Raw genomic sequence first — 27,393 nt, 5'->3', positions numbered from 1 at the left:
TTAAGGGTTGGCCCACTCGTTCGTGTCTAGACATGCAAAAAATGTGCAGAAGGCAGCAAAGTTGCACACTCTTCTACTGTACTCTGTACCACAGCAAACTATACATTTACCCTTTAATAATATTTCTGCAAGATGATTCCAAGTAAAATATCCAAGTGAGTGCATTTCTTTGGTTGCACTTTTTCATTAAGTCCATAAAAGGTTTCCAGTGGTTTGTTAACATTGTGAGATGTAGTTACTCAGTTAAATTTTTTTCATAGCCGGAGAAGGATTGTGTATGTGATTGTATGACTTTTCTGGATGATTTGCAGTATAAAATCTTGTAAAAGTTTAAAAACTCCTTCATGCATCAGAAGTTGCCACTAGATGGCACCATCTTATCACAAAAAACTGATTTGTCTAAGACTTTCTCCTTGAGCCAATACCTGCAGTTACTGCTGGTTCAAACATGACTACCTAATCAGCTCATCAAAATCCATGCCAATCATTTCAGTGTACTGCTAACTTTGCAGACACACAGACAGGTATAATATTTTGGAGAAGAGGTTCCAATCCCCAATTACCCAAGTGCTTATTGACATTTCTTTTTTCCGCAGCAAGACAAACAAGCCTAAAAGCTTCAATTAGCCTTTAAAAATCGTATGAGCCAGCTAAAGTTTATAATGCTCTGAAGATGATTCATAACATCCTGCATTAACGTTGTCAGTTACAATCCATCACAAGGTAATAGTCTTAAATAAATCTCATCGTAATTGAGATGAATCCCTCATTTCAATGACAAGCCTGGTTTTTAAGACCCAATTACCACTATGAGTTCTCTGGCCCAGCCGATGTGAGGGGTTCCGGCATCGGCACAAGAGGAGAGGCTGGTCGTTTTAACAGAGGAGAGAGGACGGAGAGATGGACTCGGTCCAAAAAGGGATGGATATCTTCCTAGGCTGCACTGTATAAGAGGGCAGGTGGATTTATGACAAACGCACACAATCTTAATTTGTGCTCAACCCGATAATGCATCTCAAGGCCAGAATAGTTCTGCTCAGTGTTTCTTAACTGGATGTTTCTTTAATTATATGTCAGAGGCCGTAAAACTGAAGAGGAGATTTTCCCACAAAGCACTGTTTTATGTCTTGGTCATTACTGTAAATTACAAGCAACAAGAAAACTAGGAGACTAATGGAAGGAAAATGCAAAAAGGAAAGCGATTTTATTCATCTCCATACACTATTTTTTTCCACCCTGTTGGTACACTGATCATTTGCAGGCCTTTTTAGTATGACACAGATTTTCATGTGCTGATCAGGTAAGAGGTTGTTCACCTTCGAGGACACATGTGGAAACAAAGCCTCCAAAGGACAGAGGAATAAACCTGTACAAATACATGACTCATAGAAGGGTTGTAAACATATACATATTCACAAAAACCATTATTATGTAATCCTTTCTGTATCCGAAGTCCAGCAATATCCTTCTCTACTCTGCAGATGCTGTGTGCACACTTCTGTTATGGTTTATTGGACATGAAAGTTATTACTAGTAAAGATAATATTTGGGAAATCACAAAAACTGGAGTTTCAATGACTTCTACATGAAAATACATGATAGCAGTACACAAATGCTCCTCCGCTTCCGCAGCCCTTGGCACACCAAAAGGTGGCTTTAGAGTCCGAAAGTCAACTTTCTTTGCTGCTATATTGCCCTTTTTTTACACAATGCCCCCTTAATCTTTGGTGAAAAACAAGTGTCCATTCATGTGGCATTACTCAGAGTGGAGCTGCTACTGTTTGTTTTTTATTCGACGCCAAATACTTTCTGCAAAATCCAGCGACATCACTGTTCTTCAGGAAGGTTCTCACAAGAGATTAAACATTTAGATTACTTAAAAGCAACAAAGTTTTTTTTCCTTTGTTTTAAAAAAAAAAAAAGGCTGCCTAACCCACCATTTTAAACCTATACCCTTCCTTTCAGTCCCTGGGTGATTATAGCCTCACCCTCTGCTTGGCACACGCGCACACACATGGAAACACACAATAAATCAGTCAGTGCGTCGTTACCTTTCCCACATCTTTTTTTTTTTTTTGTGTGTCTTTCACTCTAAAGTCCACTTCTGTGTCATTCAGTCCGTGGATGCAGAGACAGAGAGGCCTTTGCGTGCTCAGCTCAACTCAAACCCAGCAGAGGACTCGATAGCATACAGCAGCTTGTTCCTCATCAGATGCTGGTCGCAGAACTCAGGAAGCTTGAGCAAGTTCATGCAGGTGCTAGCGGTTGGCAAGCGTTCCACATCAGAGCCGCCATTGTGAATGCAGAAGGCTGGGTAAAGTTCCTGTTTGGGAAATGTAAGATGTTAGCAAGTGGTGGTAATCACAGAGATAAATGTGAACAAATTGAAGGATTAAAAGACGGACGAAAAATGAATTAACGTGTCAGTAATGATCACAATTTCCAAACCAATCCCAATTAAGTAATAAATGTCAAATTCCACAAGGGGATAAATGTTAAAAGAGAGACCTTGAGAGCTAAGCTAATGCAGGATAAGTATAAATTTAGGAAATCTGCTTTGTGCTTGAAAGGTACAGAGAGGAAAACCGGCCCACAGTTTGACCCTTGGATGAGTTTCTGGAGAGATGGTCATTTCATGTTGTCTATCTGGCATTTTTTTAAATCAAGCCTGCAGTTGATGAGCCCACCTCATCTGCTAGACTATGACACTGAGCGTTTCCATCAAGAACAAGCTGCCGCGCCCCGATTTCACCCCACAATTTAACGTTAGTATATACGGCTCTGTGGCCATACTTACCCGATTAAATGGTTCTTCGGGGGCTCAGCTATTATGACCCCATTTTTCTGACAATTATCGTATTAAACTATCATTGCTTATTGAGAAAGTGTCATTACCACGGCTATCATTTAGAAAAAAAAGACCGTTTCCATCATCTTTTTTAAATGGCCTCTCCTGACAGAACTATTTCTCCTCTAATGAATCCTGGGCCGTTTCACGACAGCTAATTAAGGCTTAGCTGGCTTGAGCTGTGAGCCAGGTCAGGGGCCGCTCCCCCACAAATTACCAGGCCCAGAGAAGGGGCACAGAGAGAGGGACGGCAAATCAGCAGACCGGCCAAAGTCAAATTTATTAAATGAGGAGGGAGGACAGCGTTCAAGTGGAGAGGAAGTACTGCAGAATGGTTTAAGCTGAGCACTGCTTGCTCACAACAACAGAGCAGCAATAAAATCCTCTTAGCTTATGACAGTAACAAGAATACTTTACCGATCATAACAGGATTACCACTTCTGATACGTTAATGTCTGACATAAAAACACTTTAATGGCCCTGAGAAACACTTTTAGCTATTTGTCCCATCTCAAACTACTTAAGAGTCATACAAATGAAGTCAGTGAGAAAGTGAAATGACTTGCAATTAGGAAATCATTACAGAAATGTCTATAATGATTCAGCACTGCTAAAACTATGCTTAAAAGTAGACTGATGCATTTCCTGGCGTATACATCTCTTAAGAAATTGCTGCTTTCTGCCATGTGACACAAAAGGGAAAAAGGTGAAAAGTTCAACCTCCTACAAAGTTCTGAATAGTAATATTTGTCCAGCCACGTCTCCAGCCAAGCCTACACACACAGAGCTGCAGACAGACTGCTTCAACAGAGGAAGGTCATGAACTAAAACCAGCAGTGGATGTGACGATAAGACTTCACCGCAATTCTCTGCTTTGAATGAAGCTAATTGGAAAACTATCTTTTCAAGGGTTGTCATCAGTCTGAGTATTTTCATTACAAGCCCATAAGGGCGAAACACTCCCTTCCGTTGCAGGTGGAAAACCAGCTGATAATAGCAGATACTTGTGCTATGCAAAGTCTGTAAAGTAAGAGCCAGGGGAGGAGGAGGAGGAGGAAAAGTGACATGATGAAAAGTTCATGTCTGGTAACGACTCACCTTGAACCCGAGTAGCGGCGGTCGGGAGCAGCTGGTTACAAACTTCAACAGTTTCCGCTTTTCTTCTTCTGTGAATCCTTCAACCACCTGCCAGAAGATCTGAATGACAGGATGAGTGGCTGAGTACCCACCTAAAGGACACGGTTGAAAAGACAATTAAATGATTTCATCTGCATTTATACATATCATACAGGATATTTACTGTTTCATCAGTAAACTTTAAAGATTTTTTTAAGCAGCCACCTGAATAGTTTGTGAAGTTTTTTAAGTCATCAAGACAAATTGGAACATGAGCCCCAGAAATCAGCACCTGTTACGATACAGGAAACACATTTTAGGCTTCTGTGAGAAATTAAAATGTTTCAAATCTTATGTTTACTTTTGTTGGTGCAAATACCTGGATCTCCTGCTGGTCGAACATACGTAGCCACTCAAGATTGACCACATTGGCCAGACCCTGTCTGAAGGCCAGGCAGTGAGGCCTGATCTGCTTGTTCAGCCTGTAGTCAGCCACCAAATGGATGTAAGCTATCCGGTTTGCTGTGGTCACAGGAATATCTTTGCCTCCTGGCTTCAGCTCAACCACCTGGATAAAAAAGACATTGTGTTTTAAAAATTTTTATATTAAATTATTAATCTGTTTAAAGTGGACATTTTGGTAATACTGCAGTCAGGTGATTACTTTGCTCATTTCATTATGTATTCAGGTGCTAAATGAGGAACAAACAATATAAGGGGCTTAATTGTGCCTGGTTCTTTTAATTAAATCACATAAAGACAATTAAAATGTTCTCCAACATTCGATTCAAGGTGAGATATACAGATGTGGTTACATGCTTTCAGTCTAAAGACCATCTGGTCCAGTGTTATTTAGCCTGATGTGACAGCAGGAACCGCTGCTTTATATACTGCATTATTCTAACAGTGTTGTGAGGTAAAAACTGTAAAAAGGAGAAAAAAGACACACACTGATATATAAAATAATAGAAAACTTGAAAATAATAGAAACTGAGTTTCTATTATTTTCAATTTCTCTGAATCAGTTGTTCTTTATAACTGACAACCTGTCTGTGTCCATTTGTTGTTATATAAAAAATCACCATCAACACATGCCAGACAGGGATACTGCATCAGCAATAAGTAACATTAGTCACATGAGCCATCACTAAAACATGTGGCTAAACACAAACACGATATTTGTCTAAAAATAATAGAAACAATAGTTTCTATTCTTATAACAACAGCAAGTATGAATCAGCAGTTCTCTGACGCAGTCTTAAGAAAAACTGATTGATAAGCTTCATAATGGTTCTCAGTGCAGCAATATTGAATATAGATTACAATCTAATGTAAAGCGCTCCTCTTTCTCTGTCCATTCCCTGAGTGCAACCAACTCCGTGTCCTCCGACGCTGCTAACCGTTTTCTGTCTTTTTCTCCTTCACAGTGGATTGTGATTATGTGCTAATGTAAGAGAATTACTGCTGTTATCTTGCTTGCTTTAGCTATCTCACAGGGGCAAATGCAGGGCATACTGCTCCCGGGTGTGTGCCTAATCTTTCGCAAATTGTTTTCCCTATCGTGTTTGCGATGCCCTATTTGCAACCAGGAGGGCCACATTGTAGCTCAGCCGTTTCAGGTGTTGTTTGAGAAGAGCTAATAAGACGCGTTAAGGCCCTGAGCAAACAGGGATCCATGTAGAGTGCAGGTCTCGGCGCAGGTGACTCAGAGTGCTGGTGGTGGCTTGTCTCTACAGCTTTGAGCTTTAGAGTGTGTGTGTGTGTGGGTGGGGGGTTAAGAGCTGCTTCGTGCTTCTGTCAGGCGTGTTGTAAGTGGGGGACAAGCAGGTGGAACGGTCAACAGAGCTGCCGTGTTTCCTGCACTGCAGCAGGGTTTAGCGTGAGACGTGCTTTATCTCCGTCAGAGCTGAAAAGTGGTGCATCAGGAGGGAAATGAATTATTAACGCCACAGAGGGAAACCAAACAGGAGGAAGGAAAGGCAGCTGATCGTAAGGAACTTAACAGGATAGAAACAGAGGTGGAAAATAAATAAACAAGGGTAATTTATCTGACTGAATCCCACCATGCCACCAACCTGAGCTTCTCCTAAGTCATTGTTCACCACAGTAAAGTTGAGTCCCAGCTCTTCCACATCGTCCTCGTAGCTCTTGAGAAAGAGTAGGTTGCGATACACTTCTGGGTCTAAAGAAGCTAGATGGTGGATGTCCACATCTGCACTGGTTCCCAGAAGTTTGGATAGAAAGAAACTGGCAAAGGGCAACTCCACCAGCATGTTCTCATATAGCGCCTATGAAGAAAAACAAAGAAGGAAAAAAGACTGCATGATAAACAAGAATTACAATTTAATTTTATAAATCTTTACCATAAACAGATCAGTAAAAGACTTCATCACTTGAGTGTCCCTACACAAAACATAGATTAATGCATCAAACAGCAGACATTGCAGCAATGAGTGTATATATATATATATATATATATATATATATATATATATATATATAAAATCTGATTACAACAGAAATATATTTGACTAATATAAAAAAATCTAGTTATAAGACAGTAAATCTGAACACATCAGGATGAGTAAAATCAAAACACAAAACACAATCTATGTTAAAAACACCAGCTGCTTCTTCACTTGTCTCAAACTTTATAAATGCCGACTCTCACCTTGACCTTAAATGCCATTAAGAACCACTGCCGGGCAGGTGACTCATAAAACCCAAAGCTAATGTACTGGATTAGTCCGAAAAAGAGCCCATTGGAGACATTAAAATATACAGGTCTTTATAAATGATAGCGCTAAAAACCCCGACCGCATCAGCTAAATGGATTATAAATCTAAAGGATTTCCATAATGCATGCATCTTAAACATACACAGATGCATAAATCACGGCTATTTTCTAAACACAGGTTAATTGCACAACTTCAAACATTGTCTATTTTTTATGCAAAATAATCCACTTAGTATTACTCTTGTGGCCAGTGCTCGTTTTAGACCATATGCGCCTCATGGCCCCTTGAAACCTATCAATAACACTTGTGCCGGGAAGAGGCAGCAATAAGTATATGGAAAAAACCTGTAGCTTTATTTTTTCAATGCCACTTACTTTCTTTATGAGTGTTTATTGCCAGAAATTGTGCCAAAATGACTTGGGTTGGAAAGAATTAATTATTATGGCCCAGGCCTTTTAATATAAGTGAGTGCAGTGGCAACGCAATTAAAGGAAATCGCAGCACCATCAGGTGGAATAAATGCCAGCAGCATTGCAGGTGCATTCTGTTGGGTGCCAAATAAATTCCTTAATTTACAACATTAAGAATCAATAAAATTATAATGCCTTTAAAACACATCTCTATCAATCAGAGGCTGCAACTTGCACACGCTAGAGGGGATTCAGAGGGCTGATGTTGAAGATGGAAGGAGCATCAAAGCTTCCTAGTCTTCATAGTTTAAGATTGAGAAGGCCACTGCTACAAAGCTGGAGTTTTTGTTCTAATGTGAAATATACAGACAAAAGAGAATCTCATTTCTAGAGAAATGAGAAAGAGTGACACTAAACACTCATATATGAATAAAATAACTTTAGGCCAAAACCACATAAACAAAGTAACCTCTTCTCATGTTTTCCCATTTGCAGCTTAAATCCTTCAGCTTGTCAGCAGGGTAGACAAGGGAGGAAGAAGGATGATGACCGGCTCCTATTCTGATGTTCAATCCCATTTCAGTGAGTAGCCCAGACAAGCCATTCCTGCCTGTAATACATCACCTCCACAACAATGGCACGCCTCGGACATTAATTAACAATATTAATCTCCTGTGTCCTTTGAGCTGCAATGTGGTGATGCAATCACAATCCATATAAATGGTTGCCTTTTATCCAGGCAATAACGGCACTAAACAAATATCAATACACCTCTCAAATGGCCACTCAAATGTCCATTTTTATGGAGAAAGAGGAACTTAAGGAAGGGTTAATTGAAAGTCAAATTCAAATTAATTTCCCTCAGCTTAATTGCCTGAACCATTACTTATGATGAGTACACTACTGTAGAAGGAATAAGGACATTGATAATTTCTTACTTGCAAAAAATACAGAAAGAAGAGACACAGGAAGAGTAGCAAGAGGAGGAAGAGGAGTTACAACACTTTGATAAGTGATCTAGGGCTGAGCAAGAGAGAAGAGCCCTTGAAGTTCCTGACTGTAAAACAGATCAAAATGCTATTACCACATGCTTTGAATGCTTATTTATGTCCTGTCTTTGTGAGCCTGCTGATTTAGTGCCAGCCAAATGCAATTGCTACACAAACAAGAAGTAGGAATCATTGGCTAATGGAAGTCCTAATTGAGAGGCGACTGCTTGTCATGAGGTAATTCTTCTCCATGGTTAAGATGAACCCCCCCACGAGGAAGGCATCTTGATAAACAATCCCCATCACATGCATTAAGGATGATTTAGAAACATTAGGTTCTAATAAATAGCACCGTCGGAGAAGGAAAGGGGCAGACAAACAATGCCGTCAACAGATTATACACAGGGTTAATTAACAAAAGCGTCCACGAGTGCCAGATTCAAATTGCTGCCTCAACCCGAAAATGTTTTTCAGAGTTTTTCAAAAACTCTTTTTGAGAAAAGAGTTTGTTTAAACACTCTGAGCAGCCAGAGCAAAAAACAAAACACAGTTTAAGAGGCATGCTTCTCAGGTCAATAATATATTTTCAGGCATTTGATTTTTACACCTGGGCGTTTATCTTTATTGATTTATTAAATTTTTCTTTGGAGGCTCACCTTTCCAAGGATCCTGCCAAGGAAGTAGTAGTGTCTTGTAAATGAGTCTCCCACCAGCATCTCTGCAGCAGGGCTGGGATACAGCAAGCCCTCATTGGTTGTCTTGAAGAAGCCCTGGTTGGGGTTAAAGCCTGACCTGAGGAGCTCATTAAGGAACTCGCGAAAAATGCCACCACCATCAATGCCTGCCTCGTCCAGACCGTGAGAGTTCAGCAAATGGACTCGAATCCTTTTCTTTAGGTCAGGTTCTACACAAAAACACCAAGTGGAGAAATGATTGAGGGTGCACTAAGAAAAACAGAAATATTCAAGACCTTGCCATAATGCTCATGATCTCAGTAAAATTATTGCATAAATGTCATCGACAACCTTTCCAAGATTTTAAAGATTTTCCTGATGCATTTCATGTCGGTATGTCTGTCTGCTAGCAACGTAATTCAGAAAGCTGAGTTTTTGACAGGTTTTGATTAAATTTTCAGGAAATCTCATAAATCCAATAATTCACAATTGATCAGATTTTGGGGGGGGGGGGGGGGGGGGGGGGGGGAATCAGGATCACAGTCTTGATCCAGGAATTTTTCAAAGGATCCTTTACTAAGGGGAGATGGGGATCATTTTGTCTCAATCATTGGTTAAAAAAAATTACAATGGCAGAGGACTGCATGCTATAAGTGCTTCTAGTTGTTTATTTTTCTTTTTATAAATGCATTTTGCAAGAAAACACTTTGTTGACCTGCAGAATATTGAAATCAGTTCTATAAAAGGTCATCTTTGACCATAATTAATGGACAGTAATAAATCAAGGGTGCTATAACTTATAGACACATAAATGATATAGATCATGTCTTCAGCCCACGGTCTCCTACAACTCTTTTTAATCAGATTGCCCCCACCGAAGTACCCTTTCAAATCCAAACACAAAAGAGGTGACTTAAAATAATTGATTCTGCTTTTATGTGATCCATTATAATAATCGGAATCACAATTATGCTTTACTGAAATTCAATACTGTGCATAAGGAAAGAGTTAACCTTCATCTTCAATGCAAACTGGATCCTTGATCCTCAATATTGAGCTTTTATGGAACATAAGAGTTTCACAAACAGCATCAACATTTACTACACTCTGCTTTCTCTCCTCTTGTGTTTACTATCTTGAAATAAATGTAGGAAACAACACCAGCAGCAACACCACCTTTTCCAGACAACATGAGGTAATAATGTGTGTCGGCTTTACACAAGCAATAACACACACAAAACTGTGCTTTTATTGAAATTGCCATGATGCATGTTGTACCGTTTTCTGGAGACAGTTTATCGTAGGCGTCTTCATAGATGTAGTTGCGTCTGATGGTGACATTGATGCCATCAGGGAATGGCCCCTCCCCCTGCACCTCCCGTTTGTCAGCATAGATTAACCTCTGGAAGATCTAGAGGGCAGATGTAAACCCAGAAGTAGATTCAGTAACAATCATTTCTATTATACAACATTTAGCTCTATGTTCCACTGAAGTGTGTAATCTGATTGTAAATAGTTTATTATTGTTTGTTGTTTTATACCAACTTACAATAGAAACTAAACTCACATATAAAAAAAATAAATAAATAAGGCACTGTTTATAAGTCATGGATGAAATTAAAGTACATTTCAGATAAAGTAACAAAATAAAAGCCGGGATGTGATGAGTAAGTTGAAATCTTATGAATAATTTAAGTTTGAAAAGCTTTCACCACTTTCTACAAAAAAAAAAAAAAAAAAAAAAAAAAAAAAAATTATACCTTAAAAAGGAATGATGTTCTACTTTTTTTCTACACTAGAAAATTAAATGGTATAGTTGCAATAAAGACTCTTCAAATCATCCCATTCTACAGTTATATAACTGAAGTGTACTGGTCATACACCAATATTATATGTATTTTAGCAAAGGTTTTTCACACCACTCTTGCAATGCACAGAAGACACCCTGATACAGTTATGTTTGGGACAACAGGACAGTACCTTGACTCGCTCTTCAAAGGGAACAACAAAAGGGAGCTCTGTGAGGATAGCCAGATGTCTCTCTTCAGACACAGACAGCTGTGGTGGTTCTGAACCAACTGCAAAAAAGCAACATAAGACTTCAGCATTAGCCTGTTTCAAAGATTAAAAAAAAAAAAAAAAAGAAACCCTTTCTGCAAGTTTTTATCAGATGTTGAGAAACACCAAAAACTAATTTATCCTGCAAATCCTCATATGAACAGGAATATTAAATCCTCCTAAAGTTTGACCTTTTTTCTGAACCACTTTGTACTATAGACAACAGTATTATTTATCCAAATTATTTTGACAATCTTAGTGCTATCATACTGTATTTGATCCTTCAGGGGCCATAACTGTGCTCATTTACAATCATAATCTAATCTATCTTTTTAAGGAGGGCTTTACATGTCTTGATGTTCAAAGTGTTTCTCTCGTGCATCGCATTGCTACAACACCTGATTGCTCTCTAATATACATAGTTTTCTCTGCATGGATGCAGCCTTCTCCTAGCTAGTCCCACATTTTGTTTTATAATGCTGTGTATAGACAATCCAGCACCCTTCTACAAAAAGTGTGTAGAAATCAACCAATAACAGCAAAGAAGCTGCTTGTAAGTACTTAAAGGCCCATGAGTTCAAATTTTTACTTTATACAATTGCTCCCGAGAGCGTTTTCCAAGGTGAACTTCGTAACATGTTATTGCTGCAAAATAACTGACAACTTATATTTATTTCTTCAGCACAGCGCTTTGACAGTTGACAGTCTAACTTTGTTTTTGCTGAATATTTTGCTGTCATGGCTGCATTTGATTTAAAACAGTTTTTTTTTTTTTTAAAAACAATGAAGAATCAAAGAAAACCCCAATAGAAATTGTTTTTCATTGTCCGTAATCCATACATGATATACCAGAAATGAAAGCAACAGTATCAGTCAAGTTTGGCTTCATGACAGCTTCCCACAGGCTGTCATTGATAAAAGTACAAAACGTTCAGTCTTTGTTTAGGTATGCTAAACTAGTTACTTGTCAGGTATGATCAAACAATGCTTTATTGTGATGTGACAGAAGTAAAGGTTAGGCTACAAACTAGCCGCAACCAGCTGATGCAGGAGCACTGTCTTGTAAGGGACAATATCCTGATCTTTGGTGGATTTTGAGCTTATTTGTAGACATTTTAACCAAACAAACTGCTAAACTGATACAATTAAAAAGAATGTGAAACCAAGAACATAAAAGTCCAACTTAAATGACTACAAATTCAATTATAACCCACAATTATCTTATACTGTTTTTTTTTCTTTTCCTAAACTACAGTTGAGAGCAAACTACAGTAAAACTATGTAATGTAATATTATGACCCAATAAAATTATCCACCTTCCACTGAGTATAAAACTCAGGGGAGGGTTCTGGGCTGAATCTTTACAGTCTTGTCAGCTAAATTTGTAGAAAATAAACTTTCCAACATCAGCTGTCCTTAGAGTGTCGCGCTAATCTAAAATTACCATTCCTCACTGTTAAGTACTGTAATCAAGACCCAGTCCACTGTTTACAGACCAACCATTAAAGACATATCCGTCCTACAGCCTTTTAATAACACCCTTTTAATTAACTCATCTGTGAGATGGCCATCCACTTGTTGGGATTTATCCATTAAGCTGATGTTTGTTTTGTATTAAACTGAGGGTTCAGACCGTTTAGCCCACAAAGAAAATTGCCACAATGGCTAAACTGCCCTCCACTCTCCTCCGTTCGACTGCAGCTCAATTATTCTGCTCAATTAGTCAACCTGATCTGCATTTTCCCATCAGGTTTCCATCTTTGAGGAGAAATATGGCCTCAGACTGGTCAATATGTGCCCCATTCATCAGCCTCAGGCCCGTCCATTTAAGGAAATGAGAAAAGGCCAGACAAACACATGGACCAGATGTGGCTGAGCTCATCAGGTACTTTTACACTAATTGAATTTATCCCATACAGCCTCTGAGCGGCGTTAGGGAGATCATACACACATTGTTATCAGCTTGTTTTCACACCATACTTCACAGAAATGTGGGGTGGCTCAAAGTGAGCCTGATGAAGCCCTACATGTGTCAGTGCGCTCTTCTCCATGGGGCTGGAAGGTGAATAACTTTTCAGAGTTTTTTCAGGCCATATAAAATTTCTGTGAATAAGTTATTTTTTTCATAAGGTCTAGGTTTAATTCTTTAAAGAGTACATAAAAAAGAAACTAATCAATATCTGTGAGAAATGACCATTTTCCCCCCTTAAAAACCAGTTCAAATTATATCCAAACCTCTTCTCTTTATTTACTATAGACAGGAAAAAAAGAAAAAAAAAATTCTTGAGTATTCAGTATCAGCAAAAAGCTCCTTAGGAAATGAAAAGAAAACATAAGAGACAATGACTAGACAGCAAATACTGTGATTTCTTTGGTTAGGTATCAAGCTGACAGAAATGTTCATACATTACTGAAGGCCAGAGGAGCAACTCTGAGGTGTACATGAAATACAGCACAGTAAGGTTTGCCTGCTCCTTATTGATGAGCACACAACAGTCTACCAGACAAATACTGTTAAAAGAGCAGGATAAATTTGATGATTTATTACTTAGAGGAATTCTATTGTTTTGCATTAAATATTAAAACAATATAAAGTACCAAAGCTTCAATTTAATATTTAAACAGTGAGAAACATGAACATAAGCAAGTGTGTAGAAATAATATAAAAAAGGGACTGCTATTTCTTTCTGTCAAAATAATAATTAAAAAGAATTACAATACCATCAAGTGTTGACTGAAGAGGCCCAATGCGACCCATCCTTCGAGTTCTCCACACATGTCTTGCTGATGGGACATATAACTGGGTGACCTATAGGGAAAATAGGCAGGTTGATGAGGACTTGAAGATCCTGATTCAAAGGCAGTTTACATTAAGCAGTATCTTATTTTTACTGGAAAAGACACAATTTTCAAGTTAAAAGCCTTTTAAAGACTATACCCACTGTTCTGTCCACAAAGTCCCAATTACTAAAGATTAATATAGTGTATGCAGAAAACCGACATACAAGCTGGAAACCTAAAAACTGGGATGACAGTTACGCACCTTGTCGGCTCGAATGTTGACTTCCTCAGAAAGCCAGTGACCTGCTGGACAGAACGGTCGCCTGATGTCACGAGCTTTCACCATCTTCACCAGGTTAGTGATAACCTGGGTTGTAGATTAAACACATGGAGGCATACACACATCGCATGATCATCTTTTACTCTGGCAGTTTTATCCACATGTTATTTAAATCAAGGTGTCAAAATTACATTTAATTTTAGAAAACAAAAGACAAATTACATTCTTTTTAGTTTGATTTTTTTATATATTAAAATTCAATTCAATTCAATTATAATTGTAAAGCACGTTTCATACAAAAACGTAGAACAAAGTGTTTTACATAAAACAGTTGTTTTTCATAGTAAAAACACAAGTCTTCACACAAGTATTACCTATTAATTAAAAAAAAAAAAAAAGATCATAATGTCTTTCCCTCTCACATGCAAACACACACAACACACAAGATGAAGGTTCATGAGGTTCATTATCTAAAAGGAAAGTAGGCCTATGTGCAAAAAATTTGTTTGCTGTTAACTTTAAAAAAAAAAAAAAAAAAAAAAAAAAAGTTTTCTGAGAACTTAGCCATCTGGGCATCATTTATGGGGAATACAAAAAAAAAACGGCCTGTACCATCCCTCAATGTCCAGTGCAGTTAATTAGGAGTAAGGTCTCCTGACATCACTCCTAATGAAAGGGATGTAAAAGAGCTGCAAGAACCAGAGTGACCATTGCCTGGGTTGCAAAAGGCTCAACATTTCGAAGACTTTAGAGTTTGATGTCTGTCTGTTTTAAACATACATTTCAACGCAGGAATTCACTCTCTGACTCATGTGCTTTCATAAGGAGCTATTTTTTGTGCAAATAATAAAAAAACAAATTAAACATTAGGATTTGACATACCACTAAAAAAAAAAGCCGAAGTGCAACATATCTGAAGATGAAAACTGCACATCTTTACTAGAACGCGAGTCAAATTTGAAGGACTAAGATTGGAAATTTTGAGTGAGAAGTTTCCCGGACGAACATTTCAGTTACCCTCATCGGACCACAATAGGTTCCTCTGTTGCTATGGTAAAAATTAGTCAGACATCTTTGAATAACCTCATTCATGACATGGATGTGATATGTGTGCTATAATAGTTACAGCCAATCCATTTACATATAATACCCCAGCTGGATTATTTCATTCGAAATGGCCCTCTCTTAGGCATGTCATTTTCATAGAGCGACAATCAATCTAGCCAATCACCAGAAGGCAACCGGAGTCCGCAATAATGGCAAGTGCAAAATGGTGTAAAAGGTGCATGGAAATGGGTTTGGAGGAGACCTACCCCCTGACTCTGGGAATGAATAAGCATTCCTTAATTAGCCCATCGGGTTAAGTGCAAACCTTAATGGGCCTTTCCCAAACTCCTGCGTGACATTGTTCTCCAAATATGGCCAAGAAGAAAGTTCCATTAGCAATATTAATACAAGCTTAGTTGATCATTTTCATTCAATTAACTTCTTTCAATTAAATAGATAGCTCGACAATGGAGGTGATAAAAGATGGGGAGGGAGGCTGATGACACGAACCAAACATTAGCGTGTTAGGGGTCAGCGGCGTTAAACTGACTGTAAATCCCACAGTTCAATTTGGGAAATGCATTTCTCCTGCTCCCCACTTCTTTAATGGGTTGTTTTAGCTGACAAGAGACCTTTGAGCAGATCTTTTATAAAAATTTCCAATGTGTTCTTCGCGTATTTGCCACCTTTCACAAATGTAAGAGTTCACTTTTAAATCCTTCCAACAACCAGAACAAAGTGACCTAAATACAGTTTCCTCGAGAGATTCAGGAAAAGGAAGAGAATGAAGGAAATGAAAGTAAAATATAGAATAAGAAGGAAATTATGTCAGTGTTGCTTCCCACCTAATTTTTTTTCTGGGTAAATAACCAACAGCAGACTTCCATTGTGCTCCATCTTGTCGATGCACACTCATGTAAATATATATATAGCTGATATCCACCATCACAGATAATTAATAAACTACTCTGCTTCAGCGCACGGAGGAAGTACACAACAGTTACACCTAACACTAATGTGTCTCAGGTCATTGCCTACATCCTTATATATCAGTGCAAATGCAGAAAGTCTCTTGAGCTGAGATGACAACATTGCATGAAAAATATTTTAGGCAAATTTCTCAAAGTTTCACACTTAATTTGGAGCTACTGCACAAACACCAATTTGATTTAAAATATGTCTGATATGCAAACAAACTTGGATCTTTCTTATGTATAACCCCAGCAGAGAAAAAGAGAATAATCAATATTCATCAGATTGAAATCTTCAGGTTTGTAACTTGTCTATTCATCTCCTATTTTAATAACACTTCAAATAATTGTGTTATACGGTGATGCCTGCGAAAAGCTGCCTTTTGATTCAGTTATAAACACACAAAAATGTTTCCATTAAGTGAGGTCAATAAAGAAAAGGGATTTTTTGTGTCCATTTTTACCATCTAATGACTTAAAACTCCAGCTTTCAAGTTAAATCCTTTGCAAACACGAGCAATTCCACTGGGTTTTGTATGAGAGTTCACATATACAAGAATAAAATCAGAAAGTAAAGAGTCTAATAAAGATCCAATGCTGACAAAAGGCCCCCTGCTGGGTCTCCACCTGTTGGTGCAGAAGGGGGCAGTAAAACATACGTTACAGCAGGGTTGCTCATTCCGTTCCAACAACAGCAGGAATCCAGCAAATTTCCTATATTTCCTGTTCTAACACACCATACTCAAATGAATAAATCATTGTGTAGAAATTGTTACAGCCATTTCATTTGATCCAGGTGTCTTGAAGCAGAAATATTGAAACCCAGCTGGACTAAGACTCTAGTAAGAACAGAATAACTCACCCTGCATTATAAACTGCAAAATAAAAATAGCAAGATGTGCTTTGCATTTTTCACTAATGTCAAACAGAGATGGTCTCATATGAATCGGTTGGGTTTCAGTTTTTCTTTTAATATGGCTACACTGTGTTATTCGACAGACTGCAGTTTTTTAATAGTAAAAAAAGAAAATACTTTGACATTAGTAGAGGAAGAAAGAAGAAAGTCAGAGGAAATTCATGAAAAAAAGAGAAACTAAAAGAAATGCTACATCTTCTGCTGTAATGTGTTGGTACCAGTATAAAGCCCACCTTAAAGAGCTGCACCCAGCGTTTCTGCTCAGCTTGGATGCGCTGCTGGACCTCAGCGTTAGTCTTGACACCGACACTGCGGAAGGCAGCCATGTACTCCTCTCTGTGCTCCGTTTTGGTCTCAGGGTAGGCCAGCTTGATGATTCCCAGACAGGCATCCCTCAAACAGCGAGACAAAGTCACCAGCTCTGACAGTGTGAAGGGCATCATGGAGGACTGCATCTGACCTGTTGACAAGGAGAACATGTTCACTGTCTTTTAACAGATATTGATCTTTACAGTTAAATAGTGGCGAGACTGCTGAAAATAACTAATTGTAATTCATTTTGCAATGAGCACCTAATGAGGGTGCATAAGAAGAAGATAGATGTTACAACAAGCCGCAGGAGAGTGCAAACCCTATATATTCAATAGCTAAACATAGTTCTTTGAGGAGAAATTCTAACAATTTTAGATACCTAGCATATGGCAGTAAACATTATGTTAAACAGTTGGATATTTCTACTACCTTCCATTTCGTGCCCAAAAAACTCGCTATCATGCACTGAGATAAGAGAGTGGCTGAACAGGGAGCTGAGAAGATAGAAGAGGGGAATGATGCGGTTCGAGTCCTCAAATGACAACGGAGAACCTCGTGAGATCAGCTGTAGCAGCGGCACCATAGAACTATGGAGGCAAACAGAAAAGTAGAAACCATACATAAGGTTAATTCTGCAGAAATACAATAGATACAGATGAAATTATGTTTCAAGCATATAACAGCGTGCATAAAGGAAAGGACACAGTCTGCATTAAAGTAGCTTACCCTGTGATCATTTTTGTTGTCATGGATGTTATCAGGTGCCAAAGATGCCTCAGGAAGCGTGCGTTGAAAGCTAAACTGTACAGAAGCCTGGAGACAACAATGAAACACAGAGATACATAAAGCTGGAACATTTGTTTTATTTGACATACATTTTGTTAACCATCATTGCTGTTATCAAGGTGACAAGTGTTATAGCTTTATCAAACACACAATCAGTGTGAGGAGCAATAGAATTACCCTCCGACAAACTGTCTGCAGTGATGAAATTGTTAACATTGCCCTGGATGCTCGGGGACGCAAAGAAAACGAAGGGGAAAAATAAATGAATGACACTGTTGACCAACATTTTGTTTATAGAATTTTCTTGGCCTTTCTCTCCTTTTCTACTTCACAAGGGCCAAAAGGAGATTAAATGAGCCATTAAGCTTTATTTAGGCGAGGCACCTTCCATTAGTAAACTAGTTGCTGGCGACGGTGCCCAGCTTGGGTCATAAACAGCCCTCTGGCTTCCTGCTGGAGCCCCATTTAACTTAATGGCCAGTAGAGCAAGACAATGGAGGGCAGAGGAGGAGGAGCAGCTTGGTCCTTGCTGTGACCCTGAGCACTAGCATGCTTCCACTCTCACAGTGAATTACATGATAACACTAAGAAAGGCCCACATACACTTCCTATAGTTGCTCTGCTCTCAACGGTCTGTAGCACCAAGGTGTGAGGGTGCTCTTTGTTCAAGTGTGTGTGTTTGTGTATACTCTTAAACTGCATGGCTTTTCACACCGAGTGTAAGTACAGGTGACAATAATGTGGTAAGTAAGCTAAAAAGCAAAATAAAGTCCCCCTGCATATAATGGGCTCTTGTCTAGAGGTGATAATTATAAGAATGCCTGCCTTTTACAGGGCAGCATCGTGTTCATCAAGTTCAACAGAGAAAAAGACATGCAAATGAAACAGAAAACTATGAAAAGATTAATCATATAGTTTCTTGATATTCTCATCTCAATGTCAACTTTCAAATTCCCATCATACCACGCAATATACTAGAAGCCATTCAAAAATCCCAAAATGGAAATAAACATTAGGAGCAGACTGTCAGGCAAACCTTAAAAAGGTTTGAAAAATGATTTGTATCCAGCACAGACCATCTGTCAGGGCAACAAGGCTCAGGAGAGAAGCACAGAAGAGTGCTGCGGGCTCATAACAAGTCATGCGGGTGTTTGATTGAAATGAGAAACAAAGCACTAAATGCCAGCTGACATGCTGATTTACAGCCTGAGAGAACCCAAACCCCCATTGCAATCATGGAATGAACCACTAATAAACAAAGTCAAGACATCAAAAGGAGTTGCATGTATGTGTGTGAGAGAGAGTGTGTGAAAAGTGGCTCGATGAATAATGCCTGGATCATTTCATTTCGCTGTGATGAAAGAGTCTGTTCGGCAGAAAGAAAAAAAATCCAATATCAGTCTTGACCTGGTCAGATTTGATATCAGGAAACCCGAGTCCGTTTCAACCAGGCTGTAAATTAGCTTTGCAGATTTCTGATTTCATGACAACACAACTATTTAAAAGTAAATGAAATCACTTTCATCAGAGCGACCTTGTTAGCAGCCAAGTGTTACAAAGGGTCAAACCAAATAAAGTGAAATTACGCCAAATATCTAACTCCAAACAATTACAGTCTACTCTCTAGAACAAACCAGGACTTGGTGCCATTAGTAAACCAATTAAGAATAATTTTTGCTCTCCGTTGATTGGACTTTTAAGTTAGTCTATGAATAAAATGAGGCAGAGTGCAGTTTCATGAGACATTTTACATATTTATTAAAAAGACAGTGTGCTGGGCTGGCTGCACGACTGGCCAGCTTTTCCTTTTTTTTTTTGCTTTAAGAGCAGTAAATCAAGACTGGGATGCAATTTGCTCCCCTTAGCCTCTTGTAAAGCTATCCCGTCCACTCCTGCAGTGATTAATCTTTCTCGGTGAGCTAATTATTTTGTACAGATATCCAATAATGATGGAAGACGAAGGACAGGATTTATGTTAAAAGTGGAGAAGAGGAGGAAGCGGTAAAAGAGGAAGGATTGTAAGCTGAAATTCTTTAAAATTCTGCTCAACTATTTCTTAGCAACAGTGTAAAATTACGAGCTGAACAACTACACTGCAGCTGCAAAGGCTCAGTTATTCCTGCACGCTTGTGTAGGCTTTTAAAGATATACAACAAGATCCAGTTTCCAACCTGATATGATTCTTTATATCTCAAACTCCACCCTCACATACATTTCACTGACAGCTACGGGCTCCACTAATAATTAACTCGGGCAGGTTGACCATCCATGAAGCTCAGTCTGGATCACCTCCTGTCAGTCAATGCATTTCCCCACCCCACCATCTCTGACATTCTAGCCCTAATGTAATCAACCTGAGAAGGGGTAATTGCCCTCATCCAGAACTGACAGCTTCCCTGACATCCCAGCTTCCTCTGCCGGTTGTAAATGCCAGTGGGCGCGGACCACTGATAACTGCCTGCCTGCTTCACTTCACCGTTATTTACATTACTGCTTACAGCGCGGAAACACATAAAGACACAGTTTCCTCTCAATCAGGAGGATGTGTAAACAAGATCTCTGGATGCAAGGCTGATCTCAGCTAGGCATGTAAAATGTTAAATAGAATTAAAAAAATTTTTTTTAAAAAGATATAAATTTGTTTTGATTCTATGACAAAGTGTAACTCACCTCGTTTACAATAAACTGAAAGCATTTATAAACAATGTCTGCATAAATATACAAATGATCAACATTTACTCTATAAAGAGCGTCCTTATTATGTACACATTCCAGTCATTTTGTTTTGTGTTTTAGGTTTATTCTGAAGGAAATGGTCATTGTGTACCTGACTTTAGGCACCATGAGACGGTGCTGGACCATGAGTGTGTGACAGATTGATGCCATCATGGTGAAAACCTCCTCACTGGCTGAATCCCTCCAGACCAGGTTCAAGAGGGTGTTTGTCTGCTGTTTGGTGTCCAGCTTGTGGACACATTCCTCTGTTATCAGCTGCACAGAAATCCGGCTGTCATCCTAATAGAAACGCAAGCAGACATTATTTTAAAAACAGACAGAGCAAACATGCCTGTAAGTTAAAAAAAAATTAAGCGAGATCATATTTTAACTTATTAAAACCCAGTATATTCTTAGGTTATTCCCAACTGTCAATTATGAAACTAACACTTGACATTTCAGGTTATTTACATCTACTGTTGTGTCTCAATCAGTCACTTCCACTGAAAAAATGTATCACTTTTAAAGACTTCTCAGCAGATAATTAGATAATTAAAGAGCAAACTGAACATGTCTGCACCATGTCACTGAAGTTGCTAGACCGTAACATTTCCTCTTTAATGCACAGCAGGAAACCTGAGGGGAAAAAAAGACTATATAGGAAACACCAAAGAAAATACTGTGACTTTCCCCCAATACTGTAGCCTGGTTTAACAGAAGGATACCAAAGAATACAGGAAATATTTGAACTTGTTTAAAGACTTTTAAACTTTTGAACAGTGGCCTATCTATGTGGAGTTTGCATGTTCTCCACGTGTATGCATGTACTCTGGCTTCCTCCCACCGTCCAAAGACATGCATGTTAGGTTAATTGGATACTCTAAATTGCCCATAGGAATGAGTGTGAGCATGAGGGGTTGTTTGTCTCTGTGTGGCCCTGTGATGGATTGGCAACCTGTCCAGGGTGTACCCTGCCTTTTGCTCAAGGACTGCTGGGATAGGCTCCAGCTCCCCGCAACCCTTCATTGGATCAAGCGGCTAGGATAATAAATGAATGCTCCTCTTGGGATGATGCTAATGTTAGAAGTTGCTTTTCAAACTGATTAACCAAAGAAAGAAAAGACTGTTGTAGCGCAGCTGATGTAAACTTTGTTCTATCTTTGTTATCTCACAGGAACATTTTGGGACTAAAATTCATGTGCTGATGTCTTTGCTGAATGTACCTGCATGGGTAGCGCATGGATGCCAGCATCATCTTCATCTTCTGAGTCACTGCTAACTTCCGGCCTGGTGCTGCTTTCTGACACCGGCAGCAGCGGCAGCAGAGACTGCAGAGCCCACAGGTATAGCAGGAGACCCTCCTCTGACAGAGAGCCTGCAAAGACACAATCGTCATGACTGAACATGTTACCAAACCTTCCTCTCAGTCAATCAGTTATGTTGATACATAAAACAACATACAATATGCAGGATAACTATTGTACCAGTCTTCACAACTTTTAAATGTGCTGCTTACCTAAGCAGTTCTCCCCTGCAGAAAGGACAAAGTATAACAGCCACGGTGCCTGACTCTGTGCTGCTGAGGAAGAGTCAATTGTGGACTGAAGAGAGTTCAGGAAGGCCTCGAATGGAAATGAGAGACGGCAGTCTGAGAGTGCCGGGATAAAGAAGTGAAAGATTTGCTCTGTAAACGGAGCAGAGATGAACTCCTCGGTGAAAGCCGCAAATACAAACTGCCTGCAAAACAACAGAAAAGTCTGCAGTTAACCAAACGTATGAAAGGATGAAGATGCAACTACAGAAATGTATACAAATGCTGTTGTTCAATGAGTTAACAGGTTGGGTTGTTTCAACATCAGCCAGACTTTGTCAGGTGCATGAATTCTCCAGTATTTTCTCTCCAAACAGAGCTGCTTTGTGTAACTCAGACACACACATCTGGTGGGCAAAGTCAGATAATTAGCTGTTAGAATCGGTGTGTACACAAGTTTTTCTCACTCCCTCCTTGCTTTTCTTCAAAGAAGAAAAGCAGTTGTCTTGTCGTTTGCCTTTAAGAATGTCTCAAACTGAGAGCAAACAGCCTGATATTCTGCACCACAGCGAGCAACCAAGACTGAGGGACTTTTATGGCTTGCTGTAAATTGGTCTCCGAAGCAATTATAGCTTACCAGTAACAATAGGAGAAGAAAAAAAAACTTCTGCAGTATGTCGGATCAGTTTAACGGATGATTTCAATAGTGTGAGGTCTAGGATTTTTTTTTTTTTTTTTTTCCAAAAATCTAGTACCTGTCAAAAAGAGTTACTCATTTTCAGTTTTTTGAAAGAAAATGGCGTCTCCGAGGTAATTAAACTGTACAGAGCTAAAAGAAAATAGCAGACACCTCAGCGATGTGGATCAGCTGATGTGTTTAGCCATTTTCACACATGTACTACACTTACAAGATGTTTCAGAGAGGGTGGCGCACAGGTACGTTAGTCCCGATTACTTAGCTTCATAGTAAATCGTGGCATCAAATGAAATGAATAATCAGTTATAAATATCTTTGAATATCTGTCACTTTTCATAAGAAACTTTCTCTGAATCATAACGGCAGATCAGTGCAACTTCCACACGGAGCGAAAATAAAGTTACACCACATCCAGTCTTGTCGTGCTTCACCCTAGTTTCGTGCGATTTATAGAAGAGACGTGTCTCTTCTATAAATTGATATGGCAGATATGGCAGATATCTCGATATGGCAGAGAAAAAGTCATTTCTGCCTAAAACAGATAAAATTGTCTTGGTCAAATTATGTTTGGTTGTCATTGTGGAGGACAACTCAACAGCCTGTAAACTTAAGCATGATGTAAAAAGTTGCCAAGAAAGTAATAATTACATTAAATACATTTCACCGCCTGCAGAACAATCATCATATTACGTTAAAGATAACTGCTCCGTAGTTTGGTTAAATCACATTTGTTTACCTAACAGAATGCTTAAATTTAATCAAATTTATATAAAAAACACTTTACATGCATAACAGGAGCACAAAGTGCTTTACATAATAAAAACAATAGTTACTGTTATCATGTAATTTGCAATTTTCTTATTATGTATGATTTGTGTTTGCAGTGCAAAGTTCAGCAGTGTTCACTGAACATGACATGACACTGGAAACCTGTCCAATTTGATGGATAGTTTTACAGTTCAAACATTTAGATTTACTTTTTTAAAAATGTGTTCACAACAAAACAAATTACTAGAGCTGCATCTGCTACTTTTGATGCAATGAAACACAGCACCGCATTTTCCCTCCTCTGAACTCTAGACATCTACCTGCAGCCCCTCCCACACATTTCCACTTATGAGAGCGCTTTTATAACATACTACATCTCATTGTGAATTGCTTGTGTGACGAGTAACTGCAGAGAAAAGCTGAACTAGCGTCATTCTCCCAATAATACCAAGTGTTCATGTGTAAAAAGTTACATGATCCGATTTCTGTTGCTTTACCAAATGTATTATATTTAATACAGATTTTCAGTTGTTATGATTATCATCTCATCATATCAGTCATGTCATGTATATTTGTCTGACTTGGTCTGTGCATGGTTTGGCAAAAACTCTAATCTGACACCAAGTAAATCCTTGTATAACATACAGTAATGTCTTGGCTGGCAAGGTTCATGTTGGCAGGTAACATTTTTTGGGCTGATTTTAACACATTTTTAAGTGATAAATCTGTCTAATCTCATCAGTCTGGATTGAATAGTTTTCTTTCTTCTTGTACCTTGCGTCTGTTGTGCAAGAGGAGTAGGTAAAGTGCAGAGGTTTGAGGATGTGCTCCAACAGTGTGCTTGCCAGGGGGATAGAAGGAGCATTGCTGTACTCCAAGCTGGATGGGAGCCTGTTATTCACAAGAATACACAACGACCTATAGTATCCTGATGGAAAGAGACAAATAAAAAAAAGGTTCAAACTGTCACTTAAGATGTATAAAGCAGAAAAATCAAATGTTTCCAATACTAGGACAGGACTTTGATTAATCTAAAAGAAAAACATAAAAATGTGACAACAGACTCCAAAAGAGAATATCTTCAATCACTGCAATTTAAATATTTTTAAAGCTGATTAATCAGAGCAACAGCATGTACACAGACTCATTATCTCTTGCAAACATAAATAAATATAGAATTAAAAACTTGCATCAAGAGTTAACTTACCTTTCTGTACCATATAGTGCAAAATCTGCTCGAGTAAAGAAGCTACATTGTTAGCTTCTGGAATAACAGGAAGAAAAGTCCTGTCTGAAGAAAAAATCTCTAGCATGCGCATGGGAACAGCAACATTCAAACTATCATCAGCGCAGTTTTGAAGAAGTCTGTGAGAAAAAGAGACAGCTGCAAGTCAGTTGTTAGCTTTAGTTTCCCCAGATAGCCAAACAGCTTTCAGTGCATTTATCCATCCATCAGCAAATTATCAGTTTTTCAAGTGCTGTACCTGCAGCAGAAGCCCAAAATCCTTTTGATCTGAAACATACATGTTTGCTTCTGTGGGCCAACCAACAACTTCACAAACTGACTGTTGTGTTTCACCAAGTTCTGGCACAACCATATCTGTATGAACACACAGACAGATACAATTCAGGGAAATGTATTAAAGAAACTCTCAGTGTACTAAATGAAAAGCAGAAAAGTTCTCCTGCATCCTCACCAATCTATGTGCATCCACACTCTGTCTGTAGAAAAATATAAGTTGTCTTGATAAGAGGCAGAGAACAGCACCATCCAGAACATTTTGAGTTCCTCCTGCCTGTGTCTGGCTGACACACTCATCAAACTTAGCCCTCTGAATGGCATACTTGAGGGATAAGAGGAAAAACCCAGCAAAGAGAGAAAAGAAAAGGTCACAGAAGTAAGTCATTGAAAATACTTAGTCTGTGTAAGCTTATTACGTAGACAAACAACCTAAAAAAAAAACAAAAAAAAACAAACAAGAAAATTCATGTAAAATAAATGGATCAGCATTAAGAATTATCACCAAATGTGTATTTAAAAAAAAAAGCAAACATAATGGTGACAGACACACCTGTTTTTTCAAGTCCTGGTAACCACGTATGTAGGACTGAATGATGATGGCATTCTTCAGACGTCTCCTTTCATCCTAAACAACAGAATAATAGATCTTAGAAATTCAGGTCCTTCAAAACTTAAATGTGATAGTAGTGCATAACATTAATAATAATCCTAATAACAGAAACGCAAGTATAAAGAAGAGAACGGAAAGAAAGTGAAAGCACAACTTGCAGAATTCACAAAATCCACAAGGCCTAAAATCTGTCCAATATAAATTGCAAAAACTCATTAATTGGAATTATTTGTATGGTGTTTTGAAGTTCTTTTGTTGTTAGTATTTGTGAAAACTTGATAACTGATTGCCATCAATAGTTAGTTTGTATGAACATACATGCAATCAAATTACCTCTCTCTTCCGTCTTTCTTCTTGAGTACGATGCAGCAGGGATGCTTTCTCCTCCTGAAGAGCAAATGAAAAAAATCCTAAACATTTAAATCTTATAACATTTATAACGTGTGGTGGGGTGAGTAAGGAGTTGAGTTCATTTTATGATGAGCAGGATAGATTTTATTTCCTTCCCGAATCAAAGTACACTTACTTTTTTACTCGCTCCTCCAAGAGACACTTTGGGTCTTGTTTTGAAATCTCCCTCAAAGCTGAACATTGTTAGATTTTTTTCCATTAACGTATGCCTACGTTATCACTGATATCTGAAAGAGAAAATAAAAGCGAAGTGGGAATTTTAATGTGAACAAATCGCTGATGAATGATACAAAAATAACCTGACGGCTCGTGACTTGGCTACAACTTACAACTGGCCTCAGTTCATATAAAATATAATTATTGTACTGTTAAACATTAAATCCAGTTAGATCGTTGGTGTGATCAACAAATTAAAAACTACACAGATTAACTTCAGCGACTTGTCCTACTGACAGCCTCAGTTTGCTGCAACAATAGCTAGCCAGCCGGTTAACTTAGCTAGCTCATGACTCAGCAGCTGTCATTGTTTTAAAAGGGGTGTTTATGCTTTCCGACACTAAACAGCAACGGGGATACTAAAAGTACAAAAAAATTTATTGATGGGATGTCACAGCAACAAATAAAATGCGTGTGTAAAGCAAGATTTGGTGGACGTTAGCATTACAGCTAACTAGCTAACAGCTAGATATTAATGCAGGCTAACTTTACGGGGAGAGTCTTTCAACCCGTTTGTCTCAGTTGACATTGCTTAATTTATAGGACATACACCTGAGTCATTCAACAAAAACTCGTGTATCAATTACCTTTGACTTTTGAAATCAGAAGCGAAACAAAAACAATAACACTAGGAGGACTATTAAGATAAATTCCAGCGTCAGTCTTCTTTTCCTCTCATAATCAACACTACACTGTGAACAGTTGACCCAACTAGTTCCGGTTCCTGTAACTTTCTGGCAGCTGATTGGACAGATGCATGTCAATTAACAGCGTAGGCCCGCCTTTTCACTCGATCCACTGAGAAGGTTCTGACGAGTGTATGTGTGTGAGTGTGACTGTGCGTGTTTGGCGTGAGGAGAACCTGCCATCCCTCTGCACAAATAAAACAGGTCCTCATATTTTTTTTATTTATTCTTGTTTGGAGTATTGAATTTGTCGTTTTCATGTTTTGAACAACTTAGTCTTCATTAAACAATACATCATCGTGAATTTTGAT

At 38.6% G+C, this 27,393-nt stretch overlaps 1 protein-coding gene across 1 annotated transcript; it reads right to left on the bottom strand.

The window, feature by feature from the left end:
* Nucleotides 1-579: 579 nt before the first annotated feature.
* Nucleotides 580-27,099, bottom strand: ube3c (ubiquitin protein ligase E3C). The gene is made up of 24 exons (XM_079259357.1): nucleotides 26,984-27,099; nucleotides 26,296-26,407; nucleotides 26,103-26,156; nucleotides 25,710-25,784; nucleotides 25,335-25,481; nucleotides 25,122-25,237; nucleotides 24,845-25,002; nucleotides 24,412-24,565; nucleotides 22,158-22,378; nucleotides 21,865-22,016; nucleotides 20,754-20,941; nucleotides 17,867-17,953; nucleotides 17,570-17,727; nucleotides 17,062-17,288; nucleotides 13,877-13,981; nucleotides 13,555-13,642; nucleotides 10,756-10,853; nucleotides 10,054-10,186; nucleotides 8,758-9,005; nucleotides 6,040-6,252; nucleotides 4,344-4,532; nucleotides 4,190-4,256; nucleotides 3,947-4,077; nucleotides 580-2,323 (listed from the first exon to the last, which is right to left on the bottom strand). The coding sequence occupies exons 2-24, from the start codon at nucleotides 26,377-26,379 to the stop codon at nucleotides 2,153-2,155; spliced, it is 3,264 nt and encodes a 1,087-aa protein (XP_079115483.1). The 5' UTR covers nucleotides 26,380-26,407; nucleotides 26,984-27,099; the 3' UTR covers nucleotides 580-2,152.
* Between the last annotated feature and the right edge of the window lie 294 nt (nucleotides 27,100-27,393).

This window comes from Telmatherina bonti (assembly GCF_933228915.1).
Source record: "Telmatherina bonti genome assembly, chromosome: 20".
Taxonomy (NCBI): domain Eukaryota; kingdom Metazoa; phylum Chordata; class Actinopteri; order Atheriniformes; family Telmatherinidae; genus Telmatherina; species Telmatherina bonti.
This window is presented reverse-complemented; position numbering and strand designations above follow the sequence as displayed.

Bases quoted from the DNA above. Each gene is read 5' to 3' on its own strand.
- ube3c (XM_079259357.1), bottom strand. From the start codon at position 26,379: ATGGAAAAAAATCTAACAATGTTCAGCTTTGAGGGAGATTTCAAAACA. The intron at 10,187-10,755 runs GTACTGTCCTGT...TCTGCCCTCTAG, and splicing joins CCTTTGAAGAGCGAGTCAAG to ATCTTCCAGAGGTTAATCTA. The intron at 4,533-6,039 runs GTTGGTGGCATG...TTTTTTATCCAG, and splicing joins ATGACTTAGGAGAAGCTCAG to GTGGTTGAGCTGAAGCCAGG.